This window comes from Sinohyriopsis cumingii, chromosome 8 (assembly GCF_028554795.1).
Source record: "Sinohyriopsis cumingii isolate HCF-2022 chromosome 8, ASM2855479v2, whole genome shotgun sequence".
NCBI lineage: Eukaryota > Metazoa > Mollusca > Bivalvia > Unionida > Unionidae > Sinohyriopsis > Sinohyriopsis cumingii.
The window spans coordinates 99,989,268-100,004,669 of record NC_142968.1 but is presented as its reverse complement, the minus strand read 5'-3'; the positions used below and the strand labels follow the sequence as shown (position 1 = coordinate 100,004,669).

The 15,402-nt window shown below is 34.5% G+C and overlaps 1 protein-coding gene across 1 annotated transcript in view; it reads left to right on the top strand.

Annotated features, from left to right (window-relative positions):
- Positions 1 to 15,402, top strand: part of LOC149794232 (transmembrane protein 145-like) — a 70,938-nt gene that overhangs the window by 33,274 nt on the left and 22,262 nt on the right. Inside the window, exons 7-8 of the mRNA XM_089968351.1 lie at positions 2,396 to 2,551; positions 10,657 to 10,829. Of these exons, the coding sequence (XP_089824477.1) occupies positions 2,396 to 2,551; positions 10,657 to 10,829 (329 nt within the window). The remainder of the gene's footprint in view (positions 1 to 2,395; positions 2,552 to 10,656; positions 10,830 to 15,402) is intronic.

Below are 15,402 nucleotides of genomic sequence, written 5' to 3'. Positions count from 1 at the left end.
TTACATTCATTTGGCCATCCTATTGAGGGTAAGTTTAAATGACAGTGTGGGGCATATTAGGTCCCAAGGGTGCAAACAATACAAACTGAAGTAATATGACCAACTTTCAGGGTCATAAGAGTTACACCAAGGATAAGCATGTAATCCCAATGCCTTTTCCATTGGTACCAGAAGTTTAATGCAGCTGTGAGTAAAAATATCTTTTCACATTTTGCCACCTAAGTTGTAATGTAGGTGTCTCATGGGATGAACATGTGATGTGATGTGAAACATCTTGCCTGCTGTGACTTCTTTTTTCAAAAGGTTATTTAACATTGCAAAAAAGCCTGTCTCAATCCACTTAAGGTCTGGTATCTTATGAGCTTCTCTTCATTAAAGACCATGCAATCTGATGACCATTTATACTGCTTTTAAGTTGAGTCAAACTGCAAACAACAAAGTCCCTGATATGCCATAGCATATGCACTTGCAGATCAGAGTCAATGTTGTTTGTTCTGCTTATTACTCACTTGTAATTTGAGTCAAACTGCAAACAACAATCCTGATTTGCCATAGCATAAATGTGCCTACAGATGTCTGTGTTTGTTCTACTTATTACTCCTAATAAACTGCACAGACCCAGATCTGTTGGTGCATAATGTACTGGCAGATCTAGGTCTGTGCAGTTTGCAATTACACAGTATGTCATCTGGTTATATTAATTATTTTGATGCTTTGATAGTCTCAGTGTTTGCCACTTAACAAAAATATTTTGATAATAGGCTTAATACATACAGCTGATTTTTTACTATCCTGCAGTCTGGGATACATTGGTCCCTAAATGCCATTTATTACACAGGTCCCTCTTTATTACTCCTGTGAACAGTTATAGTACAAGTCACACAGGTCATGCAGGCATTTAACACCAATTATTTCAGTAATGGGTGTCATTTTTTAGAATTTGATTCTATATACCTTTAAGTGGCAAGTATTTACTTCATTTGGATAGATATACATCCATATTCCTTTGGATGGTCTTTATTTAGATGCCCCAATGTGTGCATACGGCAAAATCAATGTTAAAGTGCATAGACATTTTTGGATGAAATTAACCTTAAGGTGTGATCCAGTACAATCTGTATTGAATGTAATGCATTGTGATGTCACAATGAAAGCCACGCATATTGATAAACAAATTCATACTACCCTCGATTGTGACGATTCCACCTGACTTACTCTTATTTTGACCCAAGTTTAATACATGGCCACCATTGTAAAAGTCTATAGCAAAAGTCTATAGCAATAGATAATTTTCATCTGGAAGTTTCTTGGTGACAGTGAGTGGCCATAATTTGTTATGCAATATATTACATTTATACTTTATTGCGTGGTATTTTGTTATGCAATATATAAAATTTGTACACTATTGCCTGTAATATGTTACTTACTTTTTGTTAATTGCATGGTAAGGAGGACATTTATCACAAATATGGATAAATATATTTTAATTCAGCTGATTTTATATATACGTATTTGAAAAATATGAAAGGAATATGTTTTATGCATGAAAACTTGTAGGTATGAAATATAACAGACTGTATGACTAATTGGGACTTATTTGAACAACCAGCAGCTGAAATGTTGACATTTCAGAGTATCATTATTTTTTCATTGGTATGAAAAACATTGAAATATATAAGGAAAAAAGAATTCTATTAAACAATTTTTCTGTCCCAGGATGCTAACCAGTCCTAACCTGGAATTTTCATTTGTCCCAAGATGCTAACCAGTCATAACCTGAAATTTTCAGTTGTCCCAATAAGCTAACCAGTTCTAACATGGAATTTTCAGCTGTCCCAAGATGCTAACCTGTCCTAAGCTGGAATTTGGAGCTCTCCCAAGATGCTAACCAGTAATAACCTTGAAATTGTCAGCTGCCCCAAAATACTACCCAATGATATAAGCTTGAAATCATCAAATATGCCAAGATGCCTTTTTATTTCTTGCATTACATAGAGATTATTAAACTCCTTCCATGAGTTTTTGTCTATTTAGAAACTATTTTCCACACACTGACCATTGAAAGGTGGTTTAATAAAATTTTGAAGGGATGAAAGTGGAGAAATCATTGCTGATAATTGACAGAAATGTGTCTTTTGAGAGATCATGGTAGTACAAGACCCTTGCACATAGATTTTGTAGGTTTTACCTAACCGATGTGAGTCAGAGGTAAGAAATTAGACCTAGGATATCTTTTCAGACCCAGGAAGCATTGTTGTCAGTGCTAAGATTTTAAGTTGGTTATAGTGTGTGTTCATGATAGCCCATGGCATAGATGAAACACAGTGAGTTCCATGCAGTTTATTGGTATTTCCTGGATAAAACCAGCTATTTTTTCCCCATTCTTTTTTTCCAGTTCTTTTGCATGCCCGGTACCTGTTTCACACAACATACAAAATCTTTATGCTCTCCTTGGCTTTATGGATATTCTACCTTTTGCTGTGGTCCATTGGATATGGCAATTATGGGAAAGATGGACTGGAAGACAGGCTGAGACAAGTCAAAACTGCAGGTAGTATGCACAGAGCTTTGTTTATCTTATGCATGCACTTTTCTTAGCTCACATGGACATAAGCCCATGTGATGTATGCTATGGCCTTGTGTTTTAGCTTACCTTGCTATGAAGTCATGTGACTTATGGTATGGATTTGCAACTATTGTCCTTGTGTTTTGTGAATAATCTGTCATCTTTAAAAACTTTTAAATGTCAACCTTTTTATGAAGAAAAAAAATGAGTGACCACTGACATTATATATCTCATTAAATTTATACTAATGTTACAGATTTTCCATGAAATATGGCTGATGTTACCCACTTAGAATAACTTGTACAGATTTAATAAAAAAACATTTTGACTGAGATCTTCCAAGTTTTTATAAATGATGCCAGTCCACCATAAAGTATGGCCACCATTGCTAAAAATAGAAATGCCATTGAACGAGCCTTTAAGCAGCAGTGGCTGAAGAGAACATCTCCAAATTCAGCAGAGAACGTTTTAGCATCAAGGACTTTCATTGTTAACCAAATCATACACAACTTAACATTTTTGCATGTACTTAAAATGTATGTGCACTTTGAAGTTAAAGATTACCATGATGGGCAGCTAAGGGCTAGCTGTAATATCAATGGGCCTGAAATGTGAACATCAATGGCTATAATTTTATTTTAATCCATTAGGCTTTATATAGACATCTGGTATCACTGCCTGATTTACTCAGATACACATCTGGTATCACTGTCTGATTTAATAATAATAATAATAATAATAATGCTTTATTTATAGAGGGTGACTCATTAGTCAAGGACTATTCTCCCTTGAGGCCCTCTTAAGGAGAGTATAACAATGCACATTATATGAAGATGGCAATAATTACTGTTTATTTTAACATGTTTAGTGTTAAAATACTAAATTCCATTATCTGTTAGAAACACATACATGCTCATGATATCTTTTCTTAAATACTCTAATATTTTCAGCAGATTTTACATGTAGTGGAAGCTTATTCCACAGAACTGTACCAGAGTATTGAAAACTCTTTTTAAATTGCTCTGTTCTTGGTTTTGGTATTAGAAGGTTTCCATATGATATTGATCTCAACTGGTATTGTGCTGAAAAAGGCCTGAAAAAGTCTTGAAGATACTCTGGTGCAGTTCCATGTAGACATTTATATAAAAGAACTGCCTTGTGAAAATCTATCCTGTCATATATTGTGAACCATTTGAGTTCTGTAAATAATGCTTTTGAGGGATGATCAATAGATGCATCTAAAATTACACGTGCTGCTCGTTTCTGAAGTTTATAAATCCTGTCAAGCTCAGATTTGGCACAGTTTCCCCATACATTAGAACAATAATCCATTGTTGGAAGAATATATGACTTGTAGTATATACTGCGAGTTTCCATAGGTAAATATTTCTTGATTCTGCTGAGAAGGGCAATTTTGGATGACAGTGTTTTACAAAGCTTATCAATATGGTCATTCCATAATAAATTATTATCTACAGACACACCTACAAGCCTTTCATGTTTGACATTTTCTAATGGATGATTATTTATTGCAAGAGACAGTTTTGGGTTCCCTGATTTGTGTAGCTTTTGTGATGTCCCTAAAATCATACATTTTGTTTTACCTTCATTAATTATCATCCTATTTTGTTGTGCCCAGTTTTGGACTCTGATAACGTCTGAGTTTAATTTCATTTGGATAACTTCAGTATCAGAACTAGATGTATACAAAGTTGCATCATCTGCAAACAAATCTGTGTTTGTGGATTCATTATTTAATGGTAGATCATTGATATAGATAAGGAAGAGGAGAGGGCCCAAAACTGAGCCTTGAGGGACTCCTGAATGAATAGTGCGAGTTTGAGAGCTAATATTACCAATGCTTACTTGTTGAGACCTTTGGTTTAGGTATGATCTAAACCAGTTTAAAGAAGGATTGTCAAATCTGTAACAGTTCAACTTTTGCAGCAGAATTTCATGATCAACAAGATCAAAGGCTTTCTTGAAGTCAAGGAAAACAATCCCAGTCATATGTCCATTATCCATTTCCTTCAGCCAAAGATCAATTAATTTGGTAAGTTCTGTTTGGCACGAGTGGTACTTTCTAAATCCTGATTGAGCTTTATGAAATAGAGAGTATGTTTCGAAAAATTTATAGACCTGAATGGCTACATGCTTTTCAAATAGTTTTGACAATACAGGTAGAATTGATATTGGTCTGTAATTTCCTGGATCCTCCTTTTCTCCTTTCTTAAAGATAGGTGTAACCTTTGCACATTTCAGTGTTTCTGGAAAATTACCACTCATTATACTTAAATTTATGATATGCGTTAGTGACTTTGTTATTACTGGTGCGGCAATTTTAAGAATTCGTGGACCAATACCATCCAATCCAGAGGATTTATTAATATTAACCTTAATTAGCATATCAAAAACATCAGCTTCACTAACATTAGCTATTGAAAAATAATTATCATCAGGAATTTTAGCTTTTATAAATAATAGAAGAGCATCAAGTTCAATTGGGATATTAGTCTGGTTCTGAATACTCTTACTGGAGATGCTTATGAAGAAATTGTTGAACATTTCCACAATGTCTTGTACAGATGTTGCTATATCATCATTTTGCTTAAGTCTAGGGGGAAGACAACTGTTCTTGCGTGGGTTCAGCTCTTTTAGATGCTTCCACAATGTTTTGGTACTCTTACTTTCATTAATAGCCTGTTTATAGTAGTTCTCTTTTGCCTTATCTATCAGGTGCTTAGTTTTATTTCTCCACTTTCTATAGCTTTTGATGTCTTTTTTCTTGTGGAAATTATCTCTTAGGTGCCTAGCCTCATTGATCTCAGGGGTGATCCACTTGGGTGTAATTTGGTGTTTAACCCTTTTTGTTTTAATTGGGGCATGCTTGTCTAAGGCTGCATTGAACATCTGATACCATTTGTCCAAGGCAGTGTTGACATCAGCTATAGTGCAGACCGATTGGAAAGGTTTGCAAACTAAATCATTTAAGAACATTTCCTCATCAAATTGTTTGAAGTCCCTGTATTGAATTTCAATGTGTTGGCCATTTTTAGATGATTTCGGAACATGTCTAGTTATACAGACTGGGTAGTGGTCACTCAGTGCATACACTGGTACCTTAATTTCACTTACATTTTCAGGTTTATTAGTATAGATATGATCAATGATAGTAGCACTTTTTTCCGTTACTCTAGTTGGGGTGTTAATTAATTGAGTAAAGTTGTAAGTTTCAAAGCTACTTATCCATGTTAATGGTGGAGTTTTCATATAGTCAATGTTAAAATCACCTAATATGATAATTTCTAAATCTTCCTTAAGTAATGCTTTTTGAATTTGAACCTCAAATCTATCAATCCAATCAGCTGTGGAACTAGGTGGCCTGTAAACCGAACATAAGAGTATTGGCTTTGATTGGGCAAGGGTTACTTCGATCCAGATACTCTCTACCCCAATAGTCTCTAGATCAACACGTCTGTTATAACTAATGGAACTGTCTACATAGAGAAGAATACCCCCACCCCCCATGGATTCCCTATCTTTTCTTTCAAAGTTGAACCCCTGTATTTGGAGAGCCAAATCATCAGTATCATCGGAAAGAAAGGTTTCACATAGACCTAGAATATTGACTGATCTAGTTTGCTGTAATATTAACTTTATCTCATTCAGTTTAGGAATGATGTGTTGAATATTTAGGTTGATTACTTGCAGACCTCTTTTGAGGAGGCCAAATACATGACAATTTTGATCAGAGGATTGATCTTCAGACAAGGCAGTATGCAATGTATTGTTTTTAGACTTGACAGATTTCTTTACATTGCCTTGATTATTTACATAAACATATGAAGAAGATAACATACAAGATCCATCTGTTGTACCATGACCACATGTAGTGGATACATGAAAATGTTCAGCACAAGACTGATTTACATACATACAAGAAGACATTGACATATTAGACACTTGGGGGGCCTCAGAGGGAGAAGTAACTTGAACAGTATCACACAGTTGTTTACATGTTAACAAGTTGCACTTTGTACACAAATCAGATAGTGCCTGAAACCTGTTTATAGAATTATAATTATTGCATTGAAAAGTATACACATATTCTAAAGCATTTTGTTGCTGGATATGTGTTGCACAGGCCTGTACATCATAGCCTTCTACCTATTGGTATGTGCACAACTTTTGCTTATGTCCTAGTTCGTTACAAAGATGGCAACGAATCTGTTTTCCATGCAGACACCGCTGTGTTACATGACCGTGCTCTCCACAATGCAAGCAGTTGTCTGACTCATGCCTAACCCCTTTTATAAGTCTTATGTACTGGTCTATATTCCTAAGGAGCATGGCAGTACCTCTGTTGGACAAGTGGATTTGATCTCGCTGGTACAATTGTTGGTTCACTCGATTGTCTTTGAAGAAGGTCCAGTATTGCGGAACAAAGAGTATTTGGAAATTTTCACACAACATACTTATGGTGTCATTTAGTTGAGTCATAAGTGCATCCCTTCTTGGCGGTAGACCTGAGATGATTATTTTACACTCTGCGTTTTTGGACCTGATGGCATACAACAAACTTTCATAATCATCCTCAATGCCCTTCAAAGATTGGCCATTACTGTAATTATTGCCACCAATGAGAAGAATTACAGTATGATATGGTGACATATCCATTTCCAATATTTTTTCTGTAATAGTGTTAATAGTTTACTCAGGTACACATCTGTTATCACTGCCTGATTTACTCAGATACACATCTAGTATCACTGTCTGATTTGCTCAGGTGCACATCTGTTATCACTGTCTGATTTACTCAGATACACATCTGGTATCACTGTCTGATTTACTCAGATACACATCTAGTATCACTGCCTGATTTACTCAGATACACATCTAGTATCTAGTATCACTGTCTGATTTACTCAGGTACACATCTAGTATCTAGTATCACTGTCTGATTTACTCAGATACACATCTAGTATCTAGTATCACTGTCTGATTTACTCAGATGCACATCTAGTGTCACTGCCTGATTTACTCAGATACACATCTGGTAGCACTGCCTGATTTACTCAGATAAATATCTAGTATTACTACCTGATTTACTCAGATACACAACTTGTATCACTGTCTGATTTACTCAAATACACATCTAGTATCACTGCCAGATTTACTCAGATACACATCTGATATCACTGCCTGATTTACTTAGATACACATCTGGTATCACAGCCTAATCTACTCAGAGACACATGTGGTATCCCTGACTGATTTACTCAGATACACATCTGGTATCACTGTCTAATGTACTCATATCCATCTGGTAGCAGTGTCTGATTTACTCAGGTCCACATCTAGTATCACTGCCAGATATATTCAGAGACACCACATGGTACCATTGCCTGTGTACTCAGACTCATCTGGTATTCCTGCAAGATGTACTCAGAGACACATCTGGTGTAACTGCCTGATGTACTTAAAGATACATCTGGTAACAATGTCTGATTTACTCAGATACACATCTGGTGTTGCTGTCTAATGTACTCAGAGACACATCTGATATTACTGCCTGATGGACTCAGAGACACATCTGGTGTCACTGCCTGATGGACTCAGAGACACATCTGGTGTCACTGCCTGATGGACTCAGAGACACATATGATATCACCATCTATTGGACTCAGAGATTCATATATGGTGTCTGCCTGATTCACACAGATACATGTCTGGTATCACTCCATAATGTACTCAGTGATACATCTGGTAACACTGGCTGATTTACTCAGATACACATCTGATGTTGCTGCCTGATGTACTCAGAGACACATCTGATATGACTGTCTGATGGACTCAGAGATTCATCTGGTGTCACAGCCTGATACAAATCTGGTACAATCTATAACCACTACTAGTGTAAGTTGGAATGTTTACTGATTAACAACCATATAAATCAACCAAAATTATGTCCAAGAAAGACAGCATATTTTTCTCAGCATGAGTAAAATTGCAACAAAATCTAGCAACCAGTTTAACTTCATTTATCAATTAAACTCATTAAGTACACTTGATGTATCAATTAAACTCATTAAGTACACTTGATGTATCAATTAAACTCATTAAGTACACTTGATGTATCAATTAAACTCATTAAGTACACTTGATGTATCAATTAAACTCATTAAGTACACTTGATGTATCAATTAAAACTCATTATGAAGATTTGATTTATCAGTTAAAATTAATAAAGCACACTTGTTGCAAAATGACTATGTCTGTTATTGCACATTTATTTATAGCTTACTTACTTAAAACATTTTTCCATCAAATTTACAAAAGTATGCAGCTTGAGGTCTGGCAGCAAGAAAATATACTGCTTTTTCAGAAATGTATGCATTTTAAATGGCTATATGGCTCAATTAATCATATTTTAGAGGTTTAAACTGTTGATGTCCTGGTATCGGAACATGGAAATCAATGAATTAAATTTTACTATCAAATACCAAGAATAATAATAATAATGTAAAAATTTGCAGCAGATAATATATAAATCACATGTAATGATGGATGCATAGAAAATAAACTAAAATAAAAATACATATAAAATAACTTTCAATGGATATATACCATAAAACTTAGTGGAAGTAACCTAGAAAAAAAACACAAAGACTCTATTATTCCCTTGGCTATTTTTGGAAGCTTTGATTAACCACATGTCACATGCTCATATTCAACATTACTTAGTTTTATTTTTATCGTTTTGCTGTCTGTGCAAAAACAGAACTTGCTATATATCCTGCTTGAGAAACAAAGATCCTTCCAGCCAAATTAGGTCATTGTGACCTACTTTATTGTTCCATTTAGCCATGTTGTGTCTTTGTCAGAGGGTCCATTTTTGAGTCAATGTTGTCATGCAACAGTGAATTATGATAAGTATGCCATGATATGTATTGATAGTTATAGTAAAATGGTATACTGTGATCTATGTTTGAATATACATTCCAGCAGTATTTTTTCAGTTGACATTTAAGTCCATTTGTTGATACTTGTTGCATGATTAGAATGTAAATAACATTCTTTAAAGGGGATGTTTTGTACGAACCCCATTTAAATTGTATCATTTGGGATGAATATTAAGAATTCTACACTAAGCTGCTCTCTGTACCATATCGGTAGGTTTTCATGATATATTTAAATCTTTAATGTTCACTTTTTGAGTAGGACTCCTGTTAACTTCTTTGAACTTTACATTGATGCATGTTACTGTATTTCTATTTACTAAAAGATGGAGTATAATGTGCCATAGATGTATGCAGTAATTCCTCATTGGCCGTAAGCTCTTGGTAAAATGCACCTGAAATATGATTTTCTTGCAATCTATTACCAAGCTCTCTTACCACTTGACTTTGTGAGTTAAATTAGTGTCAGAAGTGGATCTCACATGTGTTTCTTCAGTTTAGTTTTCTTAATATATAGATGTATTCATGAAAAAGTTTTGAATATTTTGGACATAAAAGTAAAGCAATTTCTTTTGTGAGAAGACTTTGAAGTTTGCTGTGTTCTGATTGATTAAATTGACACCTGCTGTCTTCGCTAAAAAGTTATAGTGTTGTACTTTTAAAAAGCAAAGAGGACATTTTCCCACCCCAAACTGCCAGTGTTACCCTAAATTTAATAAACCCACATATCTTGATAATTACTGGGAGACAGAGATACATACAATGCCCCCCTCCCCTACTAAACCAAGGTGCATCACTGCTCATGTGCATATTTGAGAGTGCTTTAAGATTCCAGTAGATCACCTGACATTTTTACTGCCAGTGTACATGTAGCTAGTCCAAACATGCCATTTTACTGTGTTGTTTTGTCAAGCAATGTAACCTCACTAGAGAAGGAATTCTCAAGATAGGAATAACTGTATAGGACATTCAAGGGATTGCAAAATGTCTTTGTAGATATGTCCTCTTTATATAGATCTTAATAAACTAAAGAAAAAGGATTTAAAATTGTTCTTTATTAGCAGGTATCCTTTATATAGTGATGTCCTTTTAAACAGGTTTCATTGTTTTTTAAATTTGTTTAAATTTCAGGTCATGTATTTGAATGCCTGTCTCAAATATCCTTTATCCTATTGCTGGTTTTAATGGCGAAGGGATACACCATCACCAGAGCACGCCTTACTACCATCAGCACGGTCAAGGTGGCTGTATTCTTTACTCTCTATGTTATTGCATATGCAGTACTTATTATTTGGGAACCGTTTGTAAGTATTGCTAAATTAATCATTATTTATGATACTATAATATACAGTATGATATTGTTAGGAATTTGTATCATCATTATAAACAATCTTACCATCACATGACATGAACATGCTGAATACTTTGGGTTTTCGTTTGTAGTGGCTTTCTCTGTTAACCAGTAACAATAGTTTTTTCTGGCTTTAAGTGTTAGCCAGTAAAAATAACTGGTCAGGGTGTTTGTAGTGGCTTTTTATGTTAGCCAGTAACAATAACTGGTCAGGGTGTTTGTAGTGGCTTTCTCTATTAGCCAGTAACAATAACTGGTCAGGGTGTTTGTAGTGGCTTTCTCTGTTAGCCAGTAATAATAACTGGTCAGGGTGTTTGTAGTGGCTTTCTCTGTTAGCCATAATAATAACTGGACAGGGTGTTTGTAGTGGCTTTAATTGTTAGTCAGTAATAATAACTGGTCAGGGTGTTTGTAGTGGCTTTCTCTGTTAGCCAGTAATAATAAGTGGCCAGAGTGTTTTTTGTGGTTTTAAGTGTTAGCCAGTAACAGTAATTGGTCAGAGTATTTGTAGCGGCTTTTCATGTTAGCCAGTAATAATAACTGGTCAGAGTGTTTGTAGTGGCTTTATGATCTCAATTTGGAAAGTTGTAATGTTGGCTTTTTGCAGATGTCAGGATGGAAAGTTGTAATGTCAGCTTTTTGCAGATGTCAGATTGGAATGTTGTAATTTCGGCTTTTTGCAGATGTCAGATTGGAAAGTTGTAATGTCAGATTTGTGTAGATATCAGATTGGAAAGTTTTAAATATCAAATTTTTGCAGCTGTCTGATTGGAAAGGTATAATGTTAAATCATTGAAGATATTAGTTTAAAGTTGAAACTAAAGAGTGATTCCTATTTTGTCAGTATTATATTTATTCTTTTTTATGTAAATTTAATGTTTTAGTGATTTAGTATCCTTATCAATGTCATCAAGCATCGTCTTCAGTATTGTTTTCTAATACATGGTGAAACCCCATCTAAAACCATTGATGGATCTGAGCAAATAATGGTCTGTAGTGAGACATGGTCTTATATCATGGTCTGTAGTCAGCCATGGTCTGATATCATGGTCTGTAGTGAGACATGGTCTGATATCATATGGTACATTTGGTAATTTATTAAAAAATGGGACTGGCCAAATAGTGTTTTAATTTTTAATTAGTTCACCTGTCGATATGGCCAGGTTACCTTATGGTATAGTCCTGCATCCATCAGATGTCTTCCTTTGTCTGTCTATCATCCATCAATATTTCTATTGTCAACTTCATCTCACAACCCACTGAACCAATTTTACCCCACTGGTATGAGCATTCATGCAAAAATGCATTTCATCAAATGATGGTCCTGATCTGCCATAAAATATGGCTACAGTTACTAAAAATAAACAACTTTTATAAAAGTTCTTTTCAAACACTGTCCACCAGAATTTGACAAAGCATCCATGAAGCCTTTCAGGCTATTACAATTGATGCCATTCAACATCAAATTACCATCATTCCTAAAACTCTCATCTTTTCCTTGGTCATTATCTAAACTCTCTGAGTGAGACTTCCTTTAAGGGTCTTATCATTATAATAACCTTACTCCTTACCCTAGCATTGGAGAAATTCATGATTTGACAGGGAAAAGGGTTGCTGACATTTCATTGATAACTTTGGTCTTTTTTCTTTGCCAAACAGTATTTCTGGCTGAGAATAAACTACTTTTGATAGTTCCTGTTAGTGTTGAAATCTCCAACCTTCATGGTATCTCTGCTGCGTATGATAAAGGCTTTTTTGCCCAGTTGCATTGCTTTGTGGTTCTATCTGTTTAAATCAAAAGAGAATAGAAAGGGTCACAACAGATTTTTTCCCTTCCTACTTTTGCTGTTTTTGCAGCCATTGTCTTGAGGTGGATTTTGTTACTATCAAAAGAGTTTATCAGTCTCTCACTGTTAGAGATCTCTTTATTAAAAATCAATGTCCATGAGGTCAGTTCTATTGCTTCATCTTGAACGTTTTTGAATCATGATTTGTTGGATGAGTTCATGAAAGCCACCTTTTGGCATTCTCACTCCACCTTTTTCTTGTCATTTGCTCTTCTATACAGTTAGTCCAACAACTTGTTAAACAACCTTTCATTCCACAGTAGAACATCATACTGACAACATCAGTAAGTTTACTTGACAGCTCAACTTTGGTGACCAGCTGCCCATTGGGCTGGCAAATTCAGCAATACAGTAATAGCAGGTAATGAATTACTGCTATTAAAATGGTGTTTTTTTTTAAGAGTGTCAGGTTAAACTAATTTGAATCAAGTAATTAATTTCCAGCTATTTTTGCTTGATTCTCTTCTTCCTTCCCACTCTGATGTCCTTCCGTCTTGGTTGAATTCAAAGAAGGATGATATTCGGATTTGCAGAATGGACCAAGGTATCAGACTGGAATCATGTTGTTTTTAATCTAGACCTCCAATTAATGGAGGTAGGAAGGAATACTTTCCCAAGAATGTTAAAATATTTAGTGATTCAGTAATATAGCAGATAAATATTACCTAGTTAAAATTACTACATTTTCAGGAATCTCCTAAGCAACTTTGACATGTTTCTTTTCCTTCCAATGATATATTAATATATAAAGTACCTATGATGTGTGTTCTTTGCAAACTTAAATTTTCATGTAAGATTGTAAATTACTGTATTACTGAATTTGAATGTATGCTTGTGATTTCTGTTTTCTCCTATCCTCTGCATTATTTGACATTGACATCTGTTTGTAATTTTCTGACAGCTGTCTTTATCTGAACATCTGCTGAAACTTAATAAACATATATGGGGCAACACTGAGGAAGTTCCAACCATCTTTTCAACTATTGGAAATTGTAGGGCATCTTGAGCATAAATGTTTCTTAAGTCATTATAGATCTGTGCTACTGAACATTGAAATAGCATTCATACTCAACAGTACACTCCACTGTTCAATTTGGCGTCTTTGAATGTATGGTCTTAACTGGCATTGTAACATGCTTGTGTGACTTAACACTCTTGACAGGCAAAAGACTGGCCTTTCCATACATATATTAATTTGTGCATGATTTACAAAATGCATATTACAATACTTGACAGTTCTGAGAAGTTTTCATGTCCTTGCTAAATCTCATCACTTCCAAATATAGGTCACATTGACTTGCTTCTCATGCTTCACTGATTAGATAAAGTTTTTCAAAAAGCTTCATCTCTTTAACATTGAGTTCAGCATGCCCAGTATGTGTATTTATTTCATACCCACAACAATTAGGTTACAGTGACCTCCTTATCTTGCTAAACTGGTGACTTTGCTAGAATTTCCAAAGAAATCAAAACATAACATACCACTGAATTCTTGCTTTATAAGTTTAGTTGACCTGTATCATCCAATTTGATACATTTATGACCAGTACTCTCATATGTCACATACTTTGATTAATCCAGAATTTGGACTCAATTTTCCAGACTACTTACCTTCAAAATTTATAATAATTCTCCATAGCACATACAATGTCCAGACTACTTACGTTCAAAATTTATAATAACAATTCTCCATATGACATACAATGTCCAGACTACTTACCTTCTAATTTATAATAACAATTCTCCATAGCACATACAATGTCCAGACTACTTACGTTCAAAATTTATAATAACAATTCTCCATATGACATACAATGTCCAGACTACTTACCTTCTAATTTATAATAACAATTCTCCATAGCACATACAATGTCCAGACTACTTACGTTCAAAATTTATAATAACAATTCTCCATATGACATACAATGTCCAGACTACTTACCTTCTAATTTATAATAACAATTCTCCATAACACACACTGTCCAGACTACTTACCTTCTAATTTATAATAACAATTCTCCATATGACATACAATGTCCAGACTACTTACCTTCTAATTTATAATAACAATTCTCCAGAACACATACAATGTCCAGACTACTTACCTTCTAATTTATAATAACAATTCTCCATAGCACATACAATGTCCAGACTACTTACGTTCAAAATTTATAATAACAATTCTCCATATGACATACAATGTCCAGACTACTTACCTTCTAATTTATAATAACAATTCTCCATATCACATACAATGTCCAGACTACCTTCTAAATTATAATAACAATTCTCCATAGCACATACAATGTCCAGACTACTTACATTCAAAATTTATAATAACAATTCTCCATATCACATACAATGTCCAGACTACCTTCTAATTTATAATAACAATTCTCCATAGCACATACAATGTCCAGACTACCTTCTAAATTATAATAACAATTCTCCATAGCACATACAATGTCCAGACTACCTTCTAATTTATAATAACAATTCTCCATAGCACATACAATGTCCAGACTACCTTCTAATTTATAATAACAATTCTCCATAGCACATACAATGTCCAGACTACCTTCTAATTTATAATAACAATTCTCCATATCACATACAATGTCCAGACTACCTTCTAAATTATAATAACAATTCTCCATAGCACATACAATGTCCAGACTA